General features: G+C 32.8%; 2 protein-coding genes across 3 annotated transcripts in view; one reads left to right on the forward strand and one right to left on the reverse strand.

Moving 5' to 3' along the window:
* The window catches only part of LOC143048004 (uncharacterized), a 34,480-nt gene extending 24,433 nt beyond the window's left edge, over positions 1-10,047 (reverse strand). Inside the window, exon 1 of the mRNA XM_076221418.1 lies at positions 9,112-10,047. Coding sequence (XP_076077533.1) covers positions 9,112-9,572 — 461 coding nt within the window. The 5' untranslated portion in view covers positions 9,573-10,047. The remainder of the gene's footprint in view (positions 1-9,111) is intronic.
* Positions 10,048-16,896: 6,849 nt separating this feature from the next.
* LOC143048005 (ADP-ribose glycohydrolase OARD1-like) lies at positions 16,897-26,864 on the forward strand. Of its 2 annotated transcripts, none has more exons than XM_076221422.1 (4): positions 16,897-16,957; positions 19,004-19,049; positions 23,391-23,544; positions 26,203-26,864. In XM_076221422.1, the coding sequence occupies exons 2-4, from the start codon at positions 19,026-19,028 to the stop codon at positions 26,475-26,477; spliced, it is 453 nt and encodes a 150-aa protein (XP_076077537.1). In that variant the 5' UTR covers positions 16,897-16,957; positions 19,004-19,025; the 3' UTR covers positions 26,478-26,864. The 2 variants fall into 2 exon arrangements, with proteins under 2 accessions (XP_076077537.1, XP_076077536.1); XM_076221421.1 differs by lacking the exon at positions 26,203-26,864 and adding an exon at positions 25,732-26,196 and having other exon boundaries at positions 16,904-16,957.
* The last annotated feature ends 195 nt before the right edge of the window (positions 26,865-27,059 follow it).

Consider the following 27,059-nt stretch of genomic DNA (forward strand, 5'->3'; position numbering starts at 1 on the left):
GGTGATGTCATCTATTAATTTTGTTGTGTTTCATTGTTTATTTTTCAACATAACGCAGCAGATAAAGTCCAGCGTGCGATAAATTCGTTATACGGTTAACTACTGATCCCCTACGGACCATAGAGGGTGAATAAAATCCATAGGGGATTCGGCCTCTGACCTTACCCCCTATGAATTTTACTAACCCTCTATGGATCCGTAGAGGGTCAGTAGTGAACCATATAACTTATAATAGTATTCTTTCATTTGACTGTATGAATATTACTTTTACTGTTTAGTCTGTTTTGATGATATCCATTTGACGTGGCTCTGTACTTATACATCCCATTATTGTGTTATTGTGCTATGGTAAATGTTTGTATTCTTGTATTTCCTTTTTGCTAATATTACTTTTACTGTTTAGTCTGTTTTAGTTATATCCATTTGACGTCGCTTTGTACTTACAAATCCCGTCATTGTGTTATTGTGCTATGGTAAATGTTTGTATTCTTGTATTTCCTTTTTGCTAATGTGCATTGTCTATATACCTTTTTGTGAACATTAGTTACATAAGACGTGACAATCTGTTCTTATACATCCCGTCATTGTGTTATTGTTCTATGGTAATTTTTTGTATTCTTATCTTTTACTTTTGCTAGTTAGCTTTGTCTATATGCCTTTATGTTTTTTCTTTGTTAACATTGCCATAAAAGCGCGAGGTGTTGTGTACCAATTCAGGAAAATGGCTATTGTTATATAATCTGTGTGGGTCAAATTTTAGTGTTCTGTTTCTGTTGTGTCGTAGTTCTCTTATTATAGTTGATTTTTTTTTTATACTTCCCTCAGTTTTAGATTGTAACCCGGATTTGGTTTTTTTCTCAATCGATTTATGAATTTCGAACAGCGATATACTGCTGTTACCTTTATTTACTAAGCAGTGGTCACAAAGATTTCGACAAATGTGGCAATTGAATAGTTGGTTATTTTAAAGTAAAAAAGTAGACACACACTTTCAAATCATCTATTATACCTTGAAACCAATTGGATCTTTTGCTTTTGTTAATTTTAGACCCAAATGCACTCCTGGTTATTTATAAGCCATCCAAAAACGAAGGAATAAACGACATTTTGGTATTCAATTTGAAGATAAATTTCAATATGTATGTGTTTACTCATAAAACTAACATTTCAAATGATTCGCTTCTTTAAATCGTCTGATGGATCTAAATTCAATTCTTGTTATTTAAATTATAATAAATTGGAAACATTTAAAATTTCTATCTTTTTCTAAACATGTTTCATTCAAAATGTCTTATATGCAATAGATCAATTTCCCCATAGTCACGTATAATTACACAAGTTAAAAATTATACCCTATTTATAATACTTAAGAAAAGATATTGAACATTCTCATTATACTTTATAAGTAAAATTTAAATGCATTAATACTATGCATTTTCTACTTTTAAACCTTTAAAGTGTTTCTTAATAAATATCTGTACAGAATTGAAAGTGATTAAAAAAGACTGGAACATAATTTAGAAAATAACCCCACCCCCAAAAAAAATATGATAAAAAAATAAACGGTAATTGATTTGTGTTGTTTTCAAAAACTTTGAATTTTGTGTAACCCACTACTAAATCAATGATCTATGATATGTAAGTGACATTAATATTCTAAATCTTCAAGAGGTTGTTCGGTGAAAAAGATTACCAGAACAAAAATGAAATGCATTGAAGAACATTCGACGTCCTCATCAGTGCGAATGTTCTTCTCACCCCTTATGAAATCAATTTAAAAGTGGGTTTCCTTTTTCGTTTATACCATTGCTTTAAAGTCAAATGTAGGAATTAAATCCTGAAGATGTACGGAAAATCACAAGGAAAGAAAAGCAGTCCAGTGTGTCAGATAATTTTAATTTTAGGGTCCTTTAACGGTAAAAGACCTTTTCTAAAGTGGAAGTTAGATACATTATACTTTTAAATTTAGAAAAACTAAACTATGCAGCTTATCAAAATATCTCTGGATCTTTGAAGTCAAATGATTCAATCAGTTTTGCTGTTACCTGTAAATAAGGTAGTCATACAAATGGTTCATTTTATATCATTTCATATGCATTCTCGATGGTCGATAATCTCATTTTTATGATTCTTTGTACCCTAAGCGACATTTTTATGATTTTTTGTACCCTAAGCGACATTTAGATGTTAAATGATACTTAAATTTGAATATAGAATTTCATGCTCATGAATTGATTTGTCTTTGTTAGTTAAGTAATTCTGTATTCAATCCTTATCTTTTGATCTTAAGATTGGTAACATATTAATACTGAATAAATAGTCTCCAATATGGTTAATCTAAACTGTTCTGAATTCAATAGATCAATTTTCAACAAAGTTACGTATAATTACAGAGAATTAGGACCCACGTATAATTATACAGAATTAGGACTCTATTCATCTGTCATGAATGAAGAACCGATATTGAAAATAAAATTACATTACAATGCACAAGTGAACATTAAATATATACATATAAATAAGATTTACGCACTTTCTAAAAAAAATTCGGTTTAAATAAATTGAAAAAAAATGTTGAAACTTGATGAGATAGAAAAAAGACCTTTATAATAAAGATACAAATCTATGTATATATAATATTCAGTTTTGAAAAGGGTAAAACATTTTATGACTCCCGACTGTTTCATACCATATATATAACAACAATAGTCTCACTGACTGTGTATTTCTTCAGTGAAAATGAACGGCAAACTAAACTGCGAAAAATATAAATGAACTAAGGGACGACATCAAAAGTTCAATGTAGGATAAAAAACTTAATTCACATAGTTTTTTCACTGACCCCCCTACCCCCCTTCTTAACTTAATTTGGGAAAAATTGATTTACCTAAATGGATATATGTAAAATCGATTTTAGATTAACAAAACTTGCAGCAATGTTGACCCCCCCACCCCCAAACTATTCGATTTAAGTTTTTTATCCTACATCGATCTTTTGATGTCGTCCCTAAAGATATACAAAACTAACAAAAGACAGAGGCTACTGAATTTGGACAGTCGCAAACATGAGACGTGGTTAAACATGTTTAGAGACATCTCAACCTTATCCTTTACCTCTAGACAGTTTAGAAAAAATGCGGGTCGAGAGATTTTAAAAACAGTATGCCTGACTTTAGATGAATTAAACATAAGACAACCAAAAGTTGATTTTATAATACTTAGAGATATTGTTAAGAACGAACGAATTATTATTTAAGAGGAAACAATTCACATTGATTGATTGTAATTACAAAAAGGGGAAATATGACACGTCAACTATCCACCAACCCGAATCAAGTGGAAATATGGCACGATCGTCAACTATCTACCAGTCCGAATGAAGGGGAAATATGGCACCATCGTCAATTATCTACCAGCCCGAATGAAGGGGAAATATGGCACGTCAACTATCTACCAGCCAGAATGAAGTGGAATTTAAGCAAATTTTCGTTATTTGTTCAACGCCAAAAGGCAAGTAGTGTATGCATATTCAAGACGAGAACAAATGAATGACAAATCCAATAGGAAGGTTCTGCAATATTTGATCGTATACAATTGTACTTAATATAAATACTAAGAAGATGTAGTATGATTGCCAAGGAAACAACTCTCCACCAGAAACCAAATAACGTGGACGTTAACAACCAATATAGGTTACCGTACAGCCTTCAGCAATGAGCAAAGTACAGTGTTAGTTAGATGGTCTTCTTATTGTAAATTTCATGCAGTGCATATAAATTATGTCATGAATGCAAGGTTATCGTATAACCTAAGTAATGCTCAAAACAATACTGTTAGTCAGACGGTCTTTTCATTGTAAAATGCATGAGGTGAGGGTTGTTTATTCTTATGGTTCTGTAATGTTCACAGCAGATCTTTATATATGCATCAGGTTTAACGTGTCAGCGTATTTATACATCCCGCACAGCTTAACGGACATCCCACTATAGATCGGGTTTGCTGCCAAAGGATTTTTTTAAAGTTCAACTATAATTACCATATTTCTTTAACTAAGTCAACCCTTGGGTCAATTTACTGAGACAAATTTTTCATTACCATTTTATTTAATAAAATTCAACTTACAAATTATATTTATTTTATATATAATATGTGTGAAGAAGGGACACCATCAGCGATCAGAACTTGTTTACCAAGCAATGTGATTATGTTCAAGTTTGTTTATCTACTCGTGGACATAAAACTAAGATAAAATCATCAATATTAAGAGCTGTTATTGTAAACTTGGATAAAAGAATGACTTTATAATTACAATGAAATAATGAAAGCGGTCTTGGAATCGAAGCCAACATCATGATTTACTGGACGAATTAACAAAAATAAGACCCCTCCGTAGTTTTGTTTTGTAAATACAAGTATACAGGACATGTTTATGACTTCCCTTACCTGTTTTTGATGATCTAGGTGTTTATAAATACTTATACCATTTCAATGATACTTCAACAGTTTTCAATGGGCTATTGAATAATAATTTGTGTTTATTCATTCGCATAAACTTTACGACATACACATGCATATAAGTCTGAAAATAGCCTGTTAAATTATTATAAATAAAAGACACGTGGCGATAACGTCAGTACTGTTACCCAAGTAATATGCAATTCGGTTAGCATTCAAAACACATGTTTAAAAGAACTGAATCTCTCTAATGCTTGACAAGTTGTAAATGTATTCATAAGAAACAATCAAAGTTTCGATATCACTTGTCAAAATGCCAAAAATATCGACAAGACAAACAAACAGCTCGAGTTTTCTAAGAGACACATGCACACATATCGTAAAGTTAAGACTGCTTGAGATAGCTATATCAGTTTTCCTACTGAAATGTCTAGCTATGGACTAGTCAGAAATGCACAATTGAATATCAGTTTATATAAAAGGACCTTATTTTAAAATAGTTGTTTTTAGACAACAAACACGCAACTAAAACATATCGACGTTTATATAACGTTAAAGCTGGTTGGATTGTTGTCAGTAATGTTTAAGGGTTACTAGAGTAATGACAGCCATGCAGCCCTTTTGTACATATATAGAAAATACCCACTGTGCTTTTTCTATTTATCTAGATAGGACCAGTGACTTGAATCGGATAACCCTGACAAAAACCAACCAAAACTTCATTTCAAATTCCAATTCTTTATTAGCTTATCATGTTGTAATATTGGCCCTTTAATTAAAATCATTTTGAATCATTGAATGCCTGGAAACGACATACAGTTTTATTTACCTAATTATAATATTTAAATATACGAACTTTAAACGGCATGTCAATATCATTTCTGATAAAAAAAAATGAATTAGAATGTAGAGTAGTATGTGTTCCTTCCTCGTCTCATTTTCTTTGGAATTATAAATGAGGTTGTCAAAATGTTTTATTTCAAAAGTAACCCAATACAATTAAAACTTAAAAGCTATAGCTACTACTAAGATAAAACCAACTAAAGGGCTTCATCAGTTGTTCACTTTACAATATGACAAATGATAAGTTTATCACATTAAATATTATTTACAGAACCAGGAAAAATTAGGGATTGACGGTACCAACCTTATTTGATCGATATAAAATATGGACATTGTGTTCCCAGTATATTTGCGAATGAGACGTCTACCACAGCGGAGTATAAGCAACGGTATGCCACAGTTCTGCATCAAACAATGACCAAAACCATAGCGTATGGTTAAGCTATAAAAGGTTCCAACATAACAATGATTAGAAATAAATAATTTCCAGCTGTCAAACGTCTGATAAACAATTCTAGTATGATAATCTTGACATTAAGAAAATCAAACATGCAAATAGTAATTGATGTTACATTTTTTACAATGACCTTTCTGTGATTGTATAACTGTTTGTTTGTTTTTCTTTATCTGTTACTGTTGTGAGTTAAATCTTAAAGAGATAACGAATTGTTTCACGCAGAAAACTATTGTCTATCACGATAATAATTTCAAACTCAACTTTTTTAAATGTGGTAGTCAAAATTAACTCGGAGGTTCCGTCTGATCGGCTGATGTGAAATGATTTCACTGAAATATAGTGTAGACATTACACTTTGCTATTTTCCACATTGTCAAGGTGTATAATTGTTTTGTCCAGAAACCTCGCATTTGGCTGTTTTCTAAGGGACATAACTCTAGAACATAGCGAAAATGTATTAATTTTTAACTTATCTTGTGTTTATCGATGTCATTGCTTATGGTTGAATAAGTCAAAATCAAATACGACCTGTGTTTAAATTTTCAAATTTATAAGCTATTTTAATTCAAATCTAATCTTTTAACTCTTCATATTTATTTTGATGGAGGTAGAGAAGGTGGTGGAGAAACAATGAGACTAATCCTCTTCTGTACTTAATATGATTCTTATTACACTTATATTTTGTTCAGTTTTGTTGAACGTTAACACTAAAAGTCGTTGTAATCTTTAATAGGATATACTGTCTAGTAGAGTGATTTAAAGACATACTAATAACAATTTAAATTACTAATTTCATATCGATTAATATGGATTAATTTATATAGTACATTTAGATTACACAGAGTCGGGTCAGTTAGAGGACAGAAAATGTATCAGGTGTTAGCCGGTGTTAGCTTTAAGACGTAAACCTCTAGATCAAGAAACTGTCGCCCCCAGCATCAATTTCTCATTCAAAGAAATACATTTAAAGGAAGTTTGGAACTCAGTTTAAAAATAACAAGCTTTTCACAACACTAGAATATATATATATATTTAAAGGGGATAAATAAAGGACCCAAAAATGTCAATGTGCTTGTTTTCGCGAGATATTAGCCTTTGAAATTTTTGCAGGAAAATGTTCTCTCTTGATTTTTCATAGCTTTATCATTGACAAGTTTACGTACTCAAAAACTATTCAAAAATAGCAAAGATTTTATAAGACTTTTACAGATGGCTTATTATAATTCATGTAAAAGATTTATAAAAAAGAAAAATGGGGGTCAATGGGCAAATTTTTTTAAGGCATTCAAATGGATAAAACCAAAGGATGCCGAAAATCTGACAAAAATCCCAAAACATGACAAGCGAACATACTTAAACATCCTACAAGATGTCATCAGCAAAACGACATTCATTTTAAGAAATCAATGTTGTTTTGCGTCTCATCGAACTCAGTAAGCGAGTCAACATGTAACAAATATTTTACGTTATCCATATAACCGCCCTAGTAACAATGAAGTCTTGCATATTTCGAGAAAACAATTAAGATTCTAGAAGGAATCAACTTGTATTTTTTTATTTATACGACCAGAAGGACTCGCTTGTAGTTGTTTAACGATGATATATTTGTAGCAACTTCAATATTTCCATATATGTTCCTTACGTCATGATGCTAATAGGAGACTGCAGTAAATGTCAACTAGACTTCAGTAAATGTCAACGAGACAAACTGACTACCAAAGCTGAAGCTGATGTGTGCATTCTTTGCTGCGTTGGAAAATATATAATTTTATTTAATGAGATGTACCTGCACCCATTTTGAAAACTTTAATTAATTCCCCTCGAAGGTTAAATAAATTGTAGACAGTGTTGAAAGATCGTTGATATTAGTTTGATATGATAACTAATAAGTAAATACTATCTTTCAATCTAACCTTTGAATCTGCCCTATAATTTAGTTCTAAACAAATTTTAAACTACCTACAATTTAGATTTGATTGTTTATTGGACGCGCTAATGATCTATTTGAAAAACTTTAATCAACTTGTCTCTGTATACGTCTTGGGTAATTTTGTTGGTAAAATTTCAAACATGAATGAATTGGTAGAGGACACATCTTCAATATAGGCAAATTACATTATCCTATAATGTTCAGCTGGCTTTAATCGTAAATTCTGAAGTTTAGACTTAAACTTCTTACAAAAACAATTAGAATGTACATCTACGAAACGCATACTATCCGTATGAAGTTTATAACTTTCTTTTATATGTCCAAGACCATTATCATACTTCTTTTAAATAAAATAAAAAATCACATCAACTTCCATTAACCTCAAAAAGGAAAAAGAAGTATATTTGATCGTTAGGAAAATAGTTGAATACTCCTTTGATAAAAGTCTTCCAAAAGGGTAAGAGTATGATGTGCATGTGTCTATCCTAAGTGAACACCTTCGCCAGTGATACTAGCTGTCTTTATATATCTCAATATTTTGCTACAGAAATCATAATACCGTCTGTCTGAAGTAACATATTTGTCTCCCTTACTTGTGTCTTCCTTAGAAATATTCCCATCATTGAGCATATTTATTAATGAAAGTGCGTTCTGTTGCTTGCATATATAACAACCTCGCTTCAGATTACTAGTATATGTGTCTGATAATAATTTTATTCGCAACTTCTTACTTCTGAGTCGTGACACAAAAGATAACAAGTCTTAATTGTGAGCTATCTGAAACAAATATACTATTGTCACATAGAAAGCGATTTAAATGCTTAGATATGCAATAGACAGCTGTCAGTTTAGAATAATGGATAAAGACCAATATTACACGATACACAAAGAGTCCTTGGAAACCAAAACGAAACAGCTCGTAGACTCATAACACTTATGATTAAACAGATAATGCATACGGACTACTGTGTACTACTGTCTCGTGATGAAGGTCCATCAACCTTCACCTACAAAATATGTCAAACAGGATCACAAAAACACAGATAAGCAACCTTCACCTACTACAGATATGTCAAACAGAATTACAAAATACAGTCAAGCATCCTTCATTTACAAAATATTTCAAACAGGATCACAAAATACAGTCAAGCAACCGTCACCTACAACATATGTCTAACAGAATCACAAAACACAGCTTACCAACCTTGACCTATACAAAATATATCAGAAAGGATCCCAAAACACAGTCAAGCAAACTTCACCTACACCATATGTCTAACGGGATCACAAACCACAGCCAAGCAACCTTCATCTACATCATATGTCAAACAGGATGACAAAACTAGTCGAGCAACCTTAACCTAAAACCTCTCTTTGAGTTCTAACATTAACATTAAGTCTACTTCTGCCTTATACAAGTACTTACTTTTTAGATTTGTGTTTAAAGTATATATCTGTTTGCTGTCTAGTAGGTCCTAGTATTGGAAATTTGTGTCCTTCCTTCTTCTCTAATTCATAAGCTGATACCTCTGACATAGGTCGACTCAGATTCGAAGGAGAGTTTTCGTGTACACTTTTTGGTTTTGTTGTCGGCTTCTTGTCTGGAATGACACTCCAGACATCGAAGTCTGTTGTTCTATGGCGGACAATTTTCATATTGTCAAAACCTTTCCCACTAAACATAATACGGTTAATAGTTGTGTTTTGTCTTTCTAAAGATAAATCCATGTTCATCTGAGTTTTTGTGCGTTTCATTACCTTTCCTTGTGCTGCAGAATCCAAAGTTGTCATCTGACGTTGAACTGGTGCGTGCATATCACTTTCGGGTAATGTCGTCTGCAGGTTTTCTGAAAAGTTTCTAAAGCCTTGTCTGAACTCCAAGATCATCGCTGAATCAAGGTCATGTCACATTTTCCATTATTAAACTTTACAGATTTTTAATTTGATTTAACTTCATTTATCAATAAATCATTTCTAAACACACAATAATCCATGTATATAAAATATGTTGACAATGTTATAAATTCTTAATATTTAGATACCCAAGAAAGCTAATATTATCTTTGGCGATATAGTTATCCTCTGTGAAAGGTAACAATGCCTTATTTCCTTCTGTTAACCATGACAGTGTGTGAACTGGTGAGGGGTAACATTTTTTAACACCAGATGACACAATAGCCTAATAATCCTTATGATCTTTCAATTGAATGAACCTGTTCGTACAGAAACCCCACACTGATGATAATACGCTAGCATTTAAATGGTATTCGGCCTATATTAATATTCTTTAAATTATTTTTCATTGAATATTTATTGTAGTGTACACAACAACGAGAGCTTATAATACTGTATTATACCCGTACAAGTGAACAGGGTTGTTTCGAAGGGATTATGGTCTTTAAAAAGTTGTTTTTATTTGGAATTAATAACATCTTTATGACATAAAAATCATATCTTTTGACTTGATCCAGCCTTATTTATTTTTCAAACATATCATTTAATTTAAATATTGAGACTTGAGAGAATTAGTATATTTTAATGAACTTCCATGATATTATCTCCAAAATGTCGTGTCATAGATTTTATTACGTATTTTGTGTCATATAGATATCAATTGTGCAGGTTTTATTAAAACTCTGCAATAAAATTTTTCAAAAGATCATCGATGAGATTGGAAAATATATTAAAATACAAAAGATGTGATGATATAACTTTTCAGTACGAAGCTCTTCCCAGGAATATTCATATCAAGGGAGTAGTGTTTACCGTTCCCGCACGCAAAACGCCATTCTTGACATACAGCTGTTTACTAGATGAGTAAAACACCAGAATGTATGCAGAAAATATGTAATAAGCTCCAGTAAATTTTCGCAGCGTGTTCTTGTTGTTTGAAACTTAACCTCGACTTATCTTTTCTCCCCTCTGTTTGGAGAGTTAAATATACCTCATGTTTTGACATGGAGTCGAGTGGGAAAGCGTCGCTTATAGATCACAAAATAGAGATGGCTAATCATTCGGTAATAATTGCGCTTACACAATAGATCATCTCTCAATATGGAAATCATGGATGTTGGGTTTTTTTTTTTTAGCTATGTAGGAAACTCGAACTTTCCTTGTAGAGTCATGGCCAATCTATTTCCAACACTGATCTTTTGTTTACGAATCGTTTGTATATCACAACTCACTGATTTCCGGCGAAAGTGGAACAATCAGCATCGGTCTGTTTTTGTGGGGTTATTGATCTCACAAAATGGACAGTTTTTAGTATTTTACTTCAGCATACAATAGTTTAGTTTTTTCCCCACAGACAGTCGGATTTTCAATCACATCAGGTTTTTCTGAAAATCATACATAGTTATTCAATTAACGTAACTGTGTTGTTATGTTTCTTTTTTAAATCTTGACACCATATATCAGCCAAAGAAAGGTCTTATTGATTTTGTTTGTACATGTGCTGCCATGTTAAGAAAATTATACATTGATGTTTTGCACAGCTTTATTTGTCATCATCTAGAACAAAGGACTGGATTTCATTAATTCTATTCATTAATTACGTAATCTCTGTGACAATTTTGACAATAATCAAAGGTACATATTGGCTGCAGTGGACACTAATTGCTCTCTTTGACTTTTTATTGTTTTTTGCAAGTGTTTATTATTTAATCCTTTAATTGCTAATACTTACTTATAACATATTGTTGTAATTGAAACGTTACATACATGACAGTCAGTTTCGAGTTTGTTGTTCGGTCTTGCCGGACTGCTTAAAAGGATTGAAATATTTCATCTTGAATTTATATATCTTCCTGTTGAATTTAAAAACGACACATACAAGACATAGTTAAATACTATGAGTTTTTTTTCAGTGTCATTAACTGCTGTCAATCAAGTAATTATTTCCTCAGTGTTGTTCGTTTGTATATGTTTAATATATGTAATGTTATGATCTAATATTGCCCGTTGTGGGACTTTTAAATTGGAATAAATATAAAAAAGATGTGGTGAAACTGCCAATGACACAACTTTTCTCATAAAACCAAAGGACACAGAAATTAACAACTATAGGTCACCATACGGCTTTTAACCACGAGCAAGTCCCATTCCGCATATAGTCAGCTATAAAAGTCTCCAAAATGACAGATGTAAAACAATTCAAACGAGAAAACTGACGGCCTAATTTATGTACAAAAATATTACCGTTAAAACAAATGTGTAACACAGCAACATATGTCGACCACTGAATTGCAGGCTCCTGACTTGGGATTTGGCTGGGTTAAACATGTTAGTGAGATTCTAACCCTCCTTTTAACCTGTGACAGTGCCGCCTCTAACCCGTGACTTTGCCTCCCCCTAACCTTTAACAGTACAATTTACATGTTAGAATAAACTAGACAAATCAGTTAAAAAAGGCTTAATTCATCGATGGACAAAATTAGAAATACATCTAACAAAAAAAAAAAAACCAACGTGGCCGGGTACTTGTACATCACAACAACAAAAAGACACCAAGTACAGGTTTAAGAGTACTATAATGATAATAATAGTAAAAATTTCTATAGCGCCCTATATAACAATAAAATCACTCTAAGGCGCTTTACATATATATATATACATGATAAAGATATATTAAGTTAACCACAAAACAAAATGAAATAAAAAATGTTATGTTTAAAAGAACTAAATACGTCTATATGAAAGATATATGAACATAAATAATTATATTGATAGAAAAATAATAGAATTAAAATCAATAATAAGTACAAAAAAATAAAAAAAAATAATTAAAACATAGAAAGCGAAAATATGTTAAAAATTTAGCAGAAAGATTATAATAAATAATTGAAATGGTCATGAAAACTTTTGCTAGAAAAAAAAAAATTGTACGAAGAAAACAAAAAAACAAAAATCACAGCACATTTTCAAATAAAAGGAATAAGAATTAAGATAACAGCTTATTAAACGCAAGTCTGTAAAAATATGTCTTCAATTGTTTTTTAAAACACTGAACAGATTTAGAGTGTCGAATTTGTACAGGTAGATTGTTCCATAGGGTAGCGGCAGCACGATTAAATTGTCTTTCACCGTACGTTTTTGTTCGGACATGTGGCAGTTCGAGTCCAAGGCTGCCCTCTGATCGTAGTGCCCTAGTTGTTGTTTGGAGATGTAATAGTTCCTGTATATAGTCCGGGGCAGTTCCTTGCAGTGCCGTGTACGTATAGACAAGGATTTTGAACTTTGGCCGGAATTCAACAGGGAGCCAGTGCAGTCCAGCGAGAATAGGTGTAATGTGTTCTCTTTTCCTAGTTTTCGTAACAAGACGGGCTCCAGTGTTCTGAACTCTCTGTAACCTTTCAATTTGACACTTGTTAACGCCGAAGAGTAGACTATTTGCGTAGTCAAGTCTGAAAGTTACAAAAGAATTAACCAGAGTTTTACAAGCATCCGTAGAGATGAAATGTCGGATTCGTCCAATGTTGCACAGATGGTATTTACACGATTTTACGATAGACACAACTTGTTTTTCCATGGTAAGACGGCTGTCAAAATAAACACCAAGATTACGTACCGATGTGACACTATTGATGACATTTTCACCTACTTTAAGTTGGAAAACAGGCATGTTCTTCGACTGATGTTTCGATGAAAAGACGATCAGTTCCGTTTTATCCTGGTTTAGTACTCGCAGTTACTGACAGCTAGTTTAAAGCCACTAACATCAAATATATGCATTTTAGCAGCTTACATAAACTTTTATTGTATATTATTTATCAAACAATCTATGTTTACCATGCTTTTATTTTTTAAACTTATTGATTATTAAAATGCAGTGTACAGACTCTACAGGTTGGAAACGGGAACCGCCAAATATTTTCATGACATTTCCGTACGCTTGCTATACACATACTGAATTTCCTTCATGTCATGCTCTATGCTCATTTTAATATGGGTAGGCATTATATTTGACCTTGTTTTACATCTCGCTAACGCTCAGTGTAAAAAATAGACAAATATAATGCTTAACCACGTTAAAATGAGCATAGAGCATGACATTAAGGAATTATTTCTTAATCAGTACATATCCAACACCAATGAATTTAGCATCAAGACGTCATAAACAGTCGAAAATTCCACAAATATACAGAGATAATATAACAGTCAGAGTGAAACGAGAAAGATGCAAAACGCGCACATGTGGAGAAGGACCTGCTCAACTTTCCGGATCACATTATATTATCCCATGTCGGAGAAAAACATGACATGGTGCAATGCCAAGTTAAAGTATATTATATTCTCATCTATCCTATTATATTCTATAGTCAGAAAGCTATTTTGTCCTGCTAAAACAAAAGTCTTTTAATGTAAAGTAATCATTCGAAAACCATCGTAACAGACTCGAGAAGATTTATAGTTTCCCATACTGCAAAGACATCTGTTTATTGTTTAACACTTTCTAGATGTCTCTTAATTATAATTTTCCTTGAGTTCCTGTCTCAATGGCGTATGCCTCAAAACTCATTTTATTCAAATAATAAAACTTGTCATGTAAGTGTGAATTGTTTTTTTTTCTAAAGAAAGCAGCAGTATAATTATAAAATTCGAATTAGAGAGAGCTTTCAAGTAATAAAAAAAGTTTGAAATGAAAAGTTTATAGATTAAAATTCCAAAGATGTTGATAATTCCATTTTCATTATAAATCCGATTTCATTAAGTGTTTAAGTTTACATGCTTCCCAATCTCGAGATCAGACGAGATACAGTTAGCCAATAATGGATCACGAGCTCAGACATTAATTTGGTTCAAAATAACTTGTTCTTCCCTCGCCGGGATTCGAACCAATGCTAGTAAAATATCGTGACACCAAATCGCCAGCACTGTAGCCGTCCCGCTAGACCACACGACCACACGACCACCTGGGCTTCACAAAAATAAAGCTTTCAGTGGCCGTGTGTTACCTTTCCTCGTCAGTTTGAATCTAGCGTCGTACTACAGTACATGATATATAAGGCATGGAGATGTTATTGTTACAGATCAGCTCAATTATCTATAGTAAAGGATCCTACAAATTAATGTAAGATACAGTCACAGAAAATAATTATATTTATAAGTACGTCTGAGTCCGTGACAACTCTACAACAGATTTATCCATCGAATCACCAGCAATGATGGTGATACATGGCTGTGTACATTATGTATATACAACTCGTCTAAAACATCAACCCAACAATGTTGATCTGTAAATTTGCTTTCGCAAATTTTTTGTTCTTCCCTCGCCGGGATTCGAACCCATGCTACTGAGATATCGTGACACCAAATCGCCTGCACTGTAGCCGTCCCGCTAGACCACACGACCAGGCTGGGCTTCACAAAAATAAAGCTTTCAGTGGCCGCGTGTTACCTTTCCTCGTCAGTTTTAATCTAGCGTCGTACTACAGTACATGATATATAAGGCATGGAGATGTTATTGTTACAGATCAATATATATATATTATTTGGCAATCGCCAGTGGCAGTCAGCAGGGTTAAAGGACATCAGTCGTTCGACCTGTAAGTAAAATGCGTTTTGTTTAAATATACTTCTTCACTTTTTTGGTCTTTTTGGAAATTGCTGTAATTAGACCCTTCTACAACAAAATTTGATTTACATGCACACGTATAAAAATTGCAGTTTTTATCCAACGCAATCATAGGTTTGAACGTAGTTTTCAATTTAGACTCGTTTATATATATATATATATATATTTATTCTTATAGATTCTTATAGACTCTATATATATATATATATATATATTTGTTTATGCTGAGACTAAGACACCTCTTTTTCAAAATATGTAATTGCATTAAAAATGGCAATCTAAAGTTGAACGACTTTTATAGAAATTTGCTCATCTAAAAAGCGCTACGTCCAGTTTTCCCCATATATGTAAGACTCAGATCGACTTTTTTTTTTATAGTATATGTTCAGTATCGTCTTTGTGTATCTTTTTAATGATATAAATTCATTATACAATGTATTCTCATTTATTAAGGTTTATGAACAATTTCATAAATTAAAAAAAAAATATATGTGCAATAAAAAGAAAATATTTCAGGATCTTTCTCTTATACATTCAAAAAATTGGCAACAAATTATTTGACATTTTGTCCTGTGACTTTTTGTTCTCTCAAATTTGTGACCTTATGTCCTGTGACTTTTTGTCCTGTGACTTTCTGTCCGTTTACCGAGATATGTAACCAGCCAATTTCTTTTTATTCATTCTATCCAGTTTGCGAGGAAAATACATTTTTACTGCATTTAATATATATGAGAGACAATATCATAACATGAACATTCTCTGTCTGTTTACTTGTGTACTTGAACTGAAATTTTGTATTGACACCGATGAACTGTAAAGTTTAAGGAAAAAAAGAATTTTATTTGAAATTAAGAAAAGACAAAAATGAAAAAATAATAAAATAATAAAAATAGAGAATAGAGAATGATACGTCTACTCATATTGTTGTTGAAAATTCTATCATTAGAACAGTGTTCCTCTTCACGGTACATTGAAAAGATGGTAGTTGAACTTTTGGACATGGTTTAGTGAATTGAGAGTAGATTACCGTGAAGAGGAACACTGTGGGAAATATGAAATTAGTTTAGTGTTAAAGAAAAATATTCACTGAATCGATTCATATAAGGTAGGGATTTTTAGCATTAAGTTGAAGGGTAGAAAAAGCGTCCCAAGCGGAGACTGTCGTGACCTAAAAATAATTTCGTTAGCCACCTTCTTCTATTTATATGGATAGTCGACCTTCGTATGGATAGAAACAAGTGCCTGTGACTTAAACATGATAAATGATCGGAATATCTACACGATGGGTTTAAAAAAAACAAAAAAATAGTGGTATGCTTGCTTGATTTATTCCCATCAAGCTCTAACTATAGTGACGTTTTGGCAATTGATGTTGAAAACAGAAACGTGGTTTTTGTAGACATTGCCGAATCAGAAGATTTCTTTAATTTGTTTACTGGTATAATTGTTCTTTTTTCGAAACGGAAAAATAAACGTAGTCCGTTTTTTGTTTCAAATATCGAAATAAGAAAATTATTTTAAAACATGGTTCGATCATAGAGGTAGGTTCTAAGAATTATTAGAGGCTCATTATTGCGCAGAAGTTATTATTTACGACGATATCGTAAAATTGAATCTCTCTTTTATTCAAACGATTGCAAAACCGGATGTAATAATTTCCACAATATCAAGTTCACGCTACTTTCATTTTCATATTCAGGTCAGTACAATGTTTACGTTTTAATTACATGAAAATATGCATCAATCGAGGATAATTTATTAAAATGTCTTTGTTATTTCTGTTCAAAACTGCAGTTTAAAAGCTACAGAATATTTCTATATTTTCTTTTTCTTTATTGTTTATGTATGTTACTTGTGTAAGTTGTGAACTTTTTGTTAGAAACCAGTTTGTATACATGATGTCATTGTTATTCAGTTTATAACGAAGTAGTCACGAAAACCCAGTTTCACTTTGGTGCTTGGTGCTTGCTGTTTACAGTTCTATGTTCAAAATTGTCAACACACTTTATCGATCATAACCATTTGGCAAAAATCACAGTTCAACTACAAAATTAAGGACTTAGGTACACCACAAGGTATATATATCATGGACATTTTTTTTCTCCGAGTAGCGAAAAACTTGAATATATACAGGACTGGGATAAAACGATAAATTCAAACGAAGTGTTTGCGGTTCAAATACTAAAAAAAATTCTAGAATGTTGAAATAACGCTATTTTGTTTTCGTTCTCACATAATGTACAATAAACATGATAAACATGTAAAGTAAGTAGGGGGAATTGGGTGAGATCTTCCCCCCTTGCTGTAGTGAATTGTTTTTAATGACAAGGACAATACTGAGATATAGCTACACATCGATACTTATTAGTTAAACTGTTATAAACGAAATGGAATTCAGGCTTTGTTTATTTTGTACCCTATTATGATCTCCCGCAGGTTAAAAACTGGGAATCTAAAAAAAATAAAAAAAAAAAAAATACAAAAAATACAAAAAAAAAAATTTAATGTTTATCTGGTGGATAGTCGTCTCATTGGCAATCATACCAAACCCCTTATTTTTATATACATACAACTTTTAATTATGTACATCTGTTTACCTTATGTCTGTGCTTTAGCTTAAACTTTTGTAAACTCACAGGTTTGTCAGTATTTTGCTATTTAAGTGAAGCGTAGTAATATTAAGATATCAGTGGCGGATCCAGAAATTTTCATAAGTGGGGGCCCACTGACTGACCTAAGAGGGGGCCCGCTCCAGTCACGCTTCAGCGATTCCCTATATAAGCAACCAATTTTTTTCCCAAAAAGGGGGGGCCCGGGCCCCCTGGGCCCCCCCCTAAATCCGCCTATGGATATTAATTGCAGTATCTAAACTTATGCACAACGTGTGATAGCACTAGAATTTGAGGCAAGATTAGATGAACCCATTTCCTATTTTCAAATTATGGGAGCTCTGCATGACCATACATAATGACGTTCACCGTTACATTTAATTGTATCAGTCTGAATTTTTGTCACGTTAGTATTGATGGAGAAGAATGTATGAACATGTTTACACTTGTACGAAATTGAACCGGTCATTATTTTTAATCGATGTCAAATAATATCATATCGCGTTGATATTTTCAAAAACAACATCGATCTCGATCTATCTTTAAACTTTTCGTGATCTTTTAAACCCAGAGCGGTTACATTGCAACATTAAAGAACTGGTGTGGTAATTACCGTATGTTCTTAAAAAAAAAAACCCGAAAAGTAACCTGCGAATTAAACATGGAAAACAGGTGAAAATAGTTGCATTTCATTAGTCAGGACTGTTTCTTTTTGACAACGATAATCCCCTTGTCACATTTATTTTTCAGTCGACTTGATAGAACTTATTGTTTGACTCACTTAAAAAACAGTTGAACGCAATCGATCTCAGCATTTACTCTGGAAGAAAGATCGATTAAAACTTGCAAGCTGAGACTTTTTCCTAATTTACCTTTTCGTATAAACGACCCGACACCCCGCTTATAATCTTTACCGGCAGCCAAAGCTTTTAAAGAATAAATCTGCCATCATAATCAGAACTAAGACGCCTTACGTCGTTTGCTGTAACACGATAATCGGAAAATATTCAATAGTTTAAAAACAAGAAAACTTGGCATGCAGACAGTCCCTTGTTTTTTTCTGCAGCAACCTTTTGATATCTGGTAAACTATAGGATTTAAGAAGTTTCTTTATTTTGAATGTTTGTTTCTTTCAGAGGAAGTGAGTTAAAACCATCAATGGCGGAAGGCGGAGGAGATGTTGTGAGTTGATTATTTTTATGCAAATGTATTTAATAATGATTTACATAACACAAACTTGTACAATTAGTGGAAACAAACCATCAAATATTAATAATTTATATGCACAGTCATGTCGTATACAAGAAGGGTTTTAAGAATCAAGGAGATCGATCATTGAATGTAGAGTCGATCGGGGTTTCCCGCCATCTTGGAGTTTAGAATAACAAATTTGAGACAGAAGTGCAAAAAAGTGAAATTACAAAAATACCGAACTCCAAAGCATACTAAAAAAACAAATCATTGGTAAGATTTTAAATTTAAACTCAAGAAATATTTATTATTGATTTATTTTTCCGACTTTTTGTTTACATCTTTAAAAATCCTTGGTATATGTTTTTATACGCATGCAAATTTTTTTTTGCGTCATATAATGCTATCATGTCGTCGCCATCGTCTGTGTCGTCGTGCAAAGAGGCATTTAGTATTCAGACAATAACTATAGTTTAAGTAAATGGATCTCTATTATTTTGTACCAGAAGGTTCAATACCACTAAAGGAAGGTTTGGATTGATTTTGGGGTTTTTGGTCAAACATGTTTACTGGCCTCAAAACTTCCCCTTACCTTGAACAAGTAAATATTTTTTTTAAGGGAAGGGTTGGGGGTTGTGGTCAATTCACAACAGCATAGTGTATTGCACAAAATAAAAAAATATATAAATTCAAATCATATTAAAATTTTTTACAGTTATTCTGTGTCAGAAACCTATTATGTTTCAAAACAATCCAAATTCAGACCTGTATCAAGCGTGAACTTTGGGTCGACTTATTGTTTTCTTCTTCTTCTTTCTTCTTCTGGTGAGTCCCTGGGGATCACCGACCCCCTTCAATTTGATAATGTGCTATTATCTTGTAAACGGTCGAGATCCCCACCCCTAAACTATATATATTCTTGCATGGGACAATAAAATAAATCAAATGAAATAAAAGGGAAGTCCATAGGGCTCACCCCACCCCTCCTTGTTTGAAAACTTGTAAACGGTCGAGATCCCCGTCCCTAAACCATATATATTTTTCCATGGGACAATAAAACAAATCAAATGAAATTAAAGGGAAGTCCATAGGGGTCACCCCATCCCCTCTTGTTTGAGAACTTGTAAACGGTCAAGATCCTCACCCCTAATCCTTATATATTCTTGCATGGGACAAAAAAAGAAATCAAATGAAATAAAAGGGAAGTCCCTGGGGGTCACCAACATCCCCTCTTGTTTGAGAACTTGTAAACGGTCGAGATCCCCACCCCTAAACCATATATATTCTTGCATGGGACAATAAAACAAATCAAATGAATTAAAAGGGAAGTCCGAGGGGGTCAACTCCACCCCTCTTGTTTAAAAACTTGTAAACGGTCCAGATCACCACCCCTAAACCATATATGTTCTTGTATGGGACAATAAAACAAATCAAATGAAAAAAAAGGGTAGTCCCTAGGGGTCCGTGACCCCACCCCCTCTTGTTTGAAAATGTGTAAATGGTCTAGATCCCCACCCCTTAACCATATATATATTCTTGTATGGGACATTAAAAAAAATCAAATGAAATAAAGGGGAAGTCACTGGGGGTAACCCCACCCCCTCTTGTTTGAGATCTTGTTAACGGTCCAGATCCCCACCCCTAAACCATATATGTACTTGTATGGGACAATAAAACAAATCAAATCAAATATGGGACCATTGGAATGGCAAATTATGAGAGCTTTGTTTGGGAGATTTCGTAACAGCATCCTGTTACAATTACTCTTTGTTTCCAATTATATTGAAGAGCATTGAAGACTCATTTTGTTTTGTAGTCAGAAAACGAGTACGGTAAACACAATTTGTTTTATGATTATTTTCTGAAAGCACGTCTGCCACATATAAATATCTATTGTTTAAGTTTACTTTCTATTTAATTTGCCTGTATACTAGTAAATATCTTGGCAATTTTGAATAACCTGTAGCTTGAAAATGTGTTTGAACTTTACTTCAGATTATATGTTTGAACTTTACTTCGGTTATATTTTTGAAAAAAAAGCATAATAGAAACTACATGTTGGCATAATATTAATAATTTATTGTGTCGTTTGTGAAATGTAAATTTTAAGTGTAACAGCTCAGTTCGAGTTGAGTTAACTTCGGCACGACTTGATATAGACCACTTTTAACCCTTCTAGAGTACGACTCCATCTTTACTACGAATGATATTATTGTATTTTAAAGCAAAGGAATGGCATGTTGCATTTTATTTCAAGAGCATGAAGTTGTATTATTAAGAGCCGCACTTTATAAATGGCTATCACAGCTAAATGCATACGGTTGGTAACACGTGTCATCTGAATTCTGCTTGTAGAAGCTTGAAGTAAACTTATCTACATTGAATAATGTTAAGAACTATGTAAACAGTTGTTGTTATGTTTAAGCAGCTGCATATACTAGGGCGTTAAGCGTTAAAGGTTATAGGCAAAGTTATAAATGTGTTATAATAAACAGCAGAGCCATACCCGGCCAAAAGTAAATGAACAAAAATACAGAATTCCGAGGAAAACTCAAAACGGAAAGTCCCTTATTAAATGGCAAAATCAAAAACTGAAACACATCAAACGAAAGAGTAACAACTGACATATTCCTGACTTGGAAATGTCGGAAATGGTAGATTAAATTTGGTTTTATAACTAGCTAAACCTGTCACTTGTAAGCCAGAGTTACAACATGATAACGGCATGAATAAAAATGGAAGTCGTTAGGTTATTTTTGTCGTTCAGTTACAGCCTTAAGTTCATTGACATATACCCACACCTCCTTCTATTTATATGCGAAACTCTGGAGATCTCACGAGCACAATCTACACAAAGGATAGCCATAAAGTTTTAACAAATGCACGGTAGCCTAGGTTCAAAATATAGCTTTCCCTCTCAATTACATTATAGCGATTTCCCCTTCAAACCTTTCCTGCATATTGGTCTTCGATGAAGAATTTGGCTAGACACAAACATTAGCTATCGATGCCCCCTGTATATTTGTAACTTATGTGAAATATCAAAGTTATAAATGATCAAATAGCATTTAATGAAAATACTTTTAAAGACAGTGGTAAATATTTATCAGGCTATAAATTATCAGGTGACAATCATCTGAAAATAAATGATCCGACGGAAAAAATATTGCGTATGATATGGTAAGATTCTTTCCTGAGGAAATTATTTGACTGAAAAATTATTATTGACAAGAAGATGAAATAGAATTATGTTAAACCTACTTCTTGGCTAGATGTATAGGGGGGGGGGTGAGGGTTGAGATCTTATAAACATGTTTAACCCCGCCGCAATTTTGCGCCTGTCCCAAGTCAGGAGCCTTTGACCTTTGTTAGTCTTGTATGATTTTTAATTTTAGTTTCTTGTGTATAATTCGGAGTTTAGTATGACGTCCATTATCACTGTACTAGTATACATATTTTTTAAGGGGCCAGCTGAAGGACGCCTACGGGTTTAGGAGTTTCTCGCTACATTGAAGACCCATTGGTGGCCTTCGGCTGTTGTGTGCGGGAGTTTCTCGCTACATTGGTGGCCTTCGGCTGTTGTCTGCACTATGGTCGGGTTGTTGTCGCTTTGTCACATTCCCCATTTCCTTTCTCAATTTTTATTCAAACTAAGACAAGGTTAGAGAAAACAAATACGTTCTCAATAAAAAATAGGGTCATAGACAAGATCGTTACCCATATAAACTTCAAAGACATTGACAAGTGTACCACAGAAAGTTAAAGTAAAAGAACACGACCCTCTAACGCAGAAGTGAACTTAGTTTCTATGAAAGAGTGAACCTTTCCTCCTTTACTAAAGTTGCACCGTTGATGACACTTAAAATTTTGGTGTTTATAATCAAGGTCTGTTTAGTTCACGCATCATTGTAAATATAACGGAATTTGATGAGACTGTCTTCAAAGTGAGAGGTTTAGCGCTTTAAAACCAGGTTTAATCCACCGTTTTCTACATTTGAAAATGCCTGTACCAAGTCAGGAATATGACAGTTCTTGTCCATTCGTTTTTTGTTTTGTGATTTTACTTTTTTCGAAGACAAATGGAAATTTTACTGACAAATCAGTAGAAGTTAAGTGTTTCAAGAGGAACATTAAAAGCAAAGAAAAATAAGATAGTGTAGGAAATAATTTAATACACTTGAAAGAACATTGAAACAGAAACGAAAATGTCTTGAAAAACAAAGCACACTTCTGAAAGAGAAAATCCGACGTAGTATTTTTAAATCATGTTTAATAAAAAGTTTTAAATCGTTCATTTGATTTTCAAACTATTCGGTGTAAATAATTTTACAGGGTTTCAGTTTTGAAGAAAAGAAGGGTGATTTATTTGATTGTCCGGAAACTGACGCTTTAGCTCATTGCGTCAGTGAAGATCTCAGAATGGGCAAAGGGATTGCTGTTTTATTTAAAAAGAAATTTGGTGGAGTTGGAGAGCTTATGTCACAAGGTAAAACAATCACTTTTTGTTCCAAACATCTTTTGAATGATATTATAAACTTAGTACTGCTATAAATGCACCCCGTTTAGTGTTCTATTTACCGGTATTTAACGTGTATATTGCCATTTATGCTTTATAATTAAGCAAATTGGTGTTTACGTATGCTTATATACTTTATTGCTTATTATAATGACAGTTACCATGAACACAAAGTCATACATACAATTTTTTTGGCCAAGGTTAAAGCAACAACAGAAATTGTAAACAAAAAACATGATTCATCAGCAACGAATCACATAAATTAAATACCGATTAATATAATGATTTTTTTTATGCAAGAATAATAATACTCTAGATATGGGCTGTGCGCTCTTATTTAAATAATTATACTGCTTACACCTATCCTACCCAACTAGCACTAACAAACAAGATAATAACATTGTACTTTTAATTGCATGTGGGTAAATTTAGACATTACATAGACATATTTGTTAGAAGGTTAACAATAACTATTATAACTACTCGACAATGACAATATCTTTATTTCAATAATCATTACAGAGAAGATGCACAATATTTACAGAAATACGCATATATTTGCAAATATTTATATATCATACAGTGGTTTCAAAACAATACATAGATTTTTATTTTATTATTGTGTCACATACTGATTGAACATTATACAAAAACATAATAAAAATATACATTAAAACAATCAGTACCCAGCCATAAGGTTGGCTAATCAGACACATATTTACAAAACATTTCACATTTAGATAATTGTTAATATAACATATTCAAAGTTCCCGATAAATGATGGCATTTTAATATTGAAAAAATGTGAAAATTGCCACGATTGAGCAACACGACAGGTACCACATGTGAATGAGGATCTGCTAACCCTTCCGGAGCACCCGAGATCACCCCGGTTCTTAGTGGGGTTTGTGTTACTCAGTCTTTAGTTTTCTATGTTATGTTGTGTTTTGTATACTGTTGTTTGTATTTAGGTGTTTTATTTTACCATGACATTGCCAGTATATTTTGAATGTCTAATTGGTATCATTCGCCACCTCTCCCATGTCGAATAAATGGTATGAATCACAGTACATTAGAATAAATAGATACAAAATAGACAAACACATGAAGACCACAACTGAACTATAGACTTAGGCTTGTCAAAAGTTGTGTATATCCTATTAGTCTCCAAATAACAATCACTTTTTTTCTTTATTGTTACATTTCAATGTAACCGTAGCCAGTGCAATGTTTATAAAACCCTTGATAATGATTCCTTATCAATCAAATATTTGTTTATAAATTTATTGAACCTTCTGCAATTTGCTAGCTATTAACAAAAACATGACTTAAAATCGAGTTCAAAAATCGACAAGTTTAGCTGTAAATTCGTTTTTGCGTTTATTTCGTGAGTTGAATAACACCTGACGTTTTCAGTTTCGATGTTTGCGCTATTTGCGTTTCAACAGTTAATGCATAAATGCTGGAATAATTATTTTGTAAACTGGATCCATAGGTTTATTTGATGCTGTTTTATGAGGGAAACATATTTTGGAAATACGTTGGTTAGTTAAAAATCATCTTCACTAGCCAACGGTTACGATCCACTCCCGTTCTATTCACCCTTGGCGGATTGAGATAAAATTTCAGACACAAGGTAAGGATTTTCATTGGTTGCAGTCGAAACTTGCTGCATCCAATCAAAAAGCGCCTATAACATGATCACGTGCAAATCATGTAGAAAGTGTTTGTAATAATACTTAATAATAATTGCAACGTGTGTATTGAACAACAAGTCTTTACATCCCTAAACATACGACTATATTTAGTGACAACTTGAATGTTTTTAATCAACTAATAGAAGTTCCTGTGTATATTGCATGCACAAATGCATGAATTTTGACGTTTATTTTCGTTTCCGGCTTTACCAAGTGTGTAGAATCTAGACACTACCGTGTTTTTACCTCCAAATTGAAGAGTTCAAGTGCTACCATTGGTCAAGAATAATGTATTCGGAATGGGCGTGATTTTAATCTTCCGATAGATGGCGCAACATAGTTATCACAAATGTTGGCTTAATCTGCCAAGGGTGAAGAGAACAAGAGTGGATCGTAACCCTTGGCTAGCGAAGATGGTTAAAGATGTAATCATGACTAGTTTTTTTAATTATGTTCATAGGTAAGAAGACTGGAAAAGTAGCAGTCAAGATAAAGAAAAATAGGTTTATCTTTTACCTCATCACCAAGCCCAAAGGTCCAGGGAAACCTTCTTATGCTAGTATGGGTTCTTGTCTGAAAGATCTGAAGAAACAGTGTATTGAGAATAACATACACAATTTATCCATGCCCAAAATAGGTTGTGGCCTTGATCGTTTAGATTGGGATAAAGTCACCGATATGATCTATGAAATTTTCTCGGATACTAATATACACATTACTGCGTACTATTTAAAATGAAATACAAGAATTTATATTTTTCATGTGCTAATTATAATTTTAGTTATAAGACTGTTAAAACAAGAGTTTTATCAGAAAATCATAAAAACTGTAAGACTACTGTCTGAAGAAAGGTAGTTGCTTGCTTACTTAAGTTGGTGATGTTGTATAAACTTGATAAGTTGAATGAGATAAACATGAATATGTTATTCAGGGAAGAAGACAGGAGAGGTTGCTGTATTGAAAAAGCAGAAGCGTTTTGTGTATTACTTGATTACTAAGGTGAAGGCTACCGGAAAACCTACATATGACACTCTCAGGGCGAGTCTGAAGGAACTCAAAGTGCATTGTGTAAAAAATAAAGTACATAGATTGGCAATGCCTAAAATAGGATGTGGACTTGACAGACTGGAATGGGAAGAAGTTTCTACAATGATTTGTGAAATATTTTCGGACATAGATATACATATCACAGTGTATACTCTTTGACAGTATTATTTGTGTGACTTTAAAATGAAGATAATTTAAGATTGCTCATAGAAACTATGTGATCGACGGGATGGCTATTTGAATGAGGAAATTGCAGTCATTTTACAAAAAACTAAATATTTCAAATCTTTAACCGTAATATTTCGTTAGTATAAAACAATTTGCCATGCAAATGAAGACAAAAAATAGGATCACAAAGGGAAATGTTAATTGTCTTTGCTTAGTTATTTGTTGACTGTGATAAACCGGCATCAGGTCAGAGATACCTCATTGATATATTGTTTATGCTATGCCATATAAACAGCAGGAAGTGTTATACTGATTGAGTTGTATACATATATGTTATCTTACAGTTGTGTTGTTTGAAAATAAAGGGGGTATTTCATATCTTAGATTTACTGTCGATATATTTATATTAGAATATAAGAGGGTGATGCACTGACATACCCGTTTGAATTGTATTATGGATATTTATCTCATGTATAACGACGCAATTACGTGTTCATTTGAAATCGCAACAGTGAATTCTTACCAAATTCGACATGCTTTCGTATTGAAAAAAGTTCTCGGTGACACATACTA

The sequence above is a fragment of the Mytilus galloprovincialis genome, chromosome 10 (assembly GCF_965363235.1).
Source record: "Mytilus galloprovincialis chromosome 10, xbMytGall1.hap1.1, whole genome shotgun sequence".
NCBI lineage: Eukaryota > Metazoa > Mollusca > Bivalvia > Mytilida > Mytilidae > Mytilus > Mytilus galloprovincialis.

Excerpts from the sequence above, each read along its gene's own strand:
- LOC143048005 (XM_076221421.1), top strand. The coding sequence starts at position 19,026 with ATGGCGGAAGGCGGAGGAGATGTT. Across the intron at positions 19,050-23,390 it reads CGGAAGGCGGAGGAGATGTT|GGTTTCAGTTTTGAAGAAAA; the intron begins GTGAGTTGATTA and ends ATAATTTTACAG. Across the intron at positions 23,545-25,731 it reads TGGAGAGCTTATGTCACAAG|GTAAGAAGACTGGAAAAGTA; the intron begins GTAAAACAATCA and ends TTATGTTCATAG.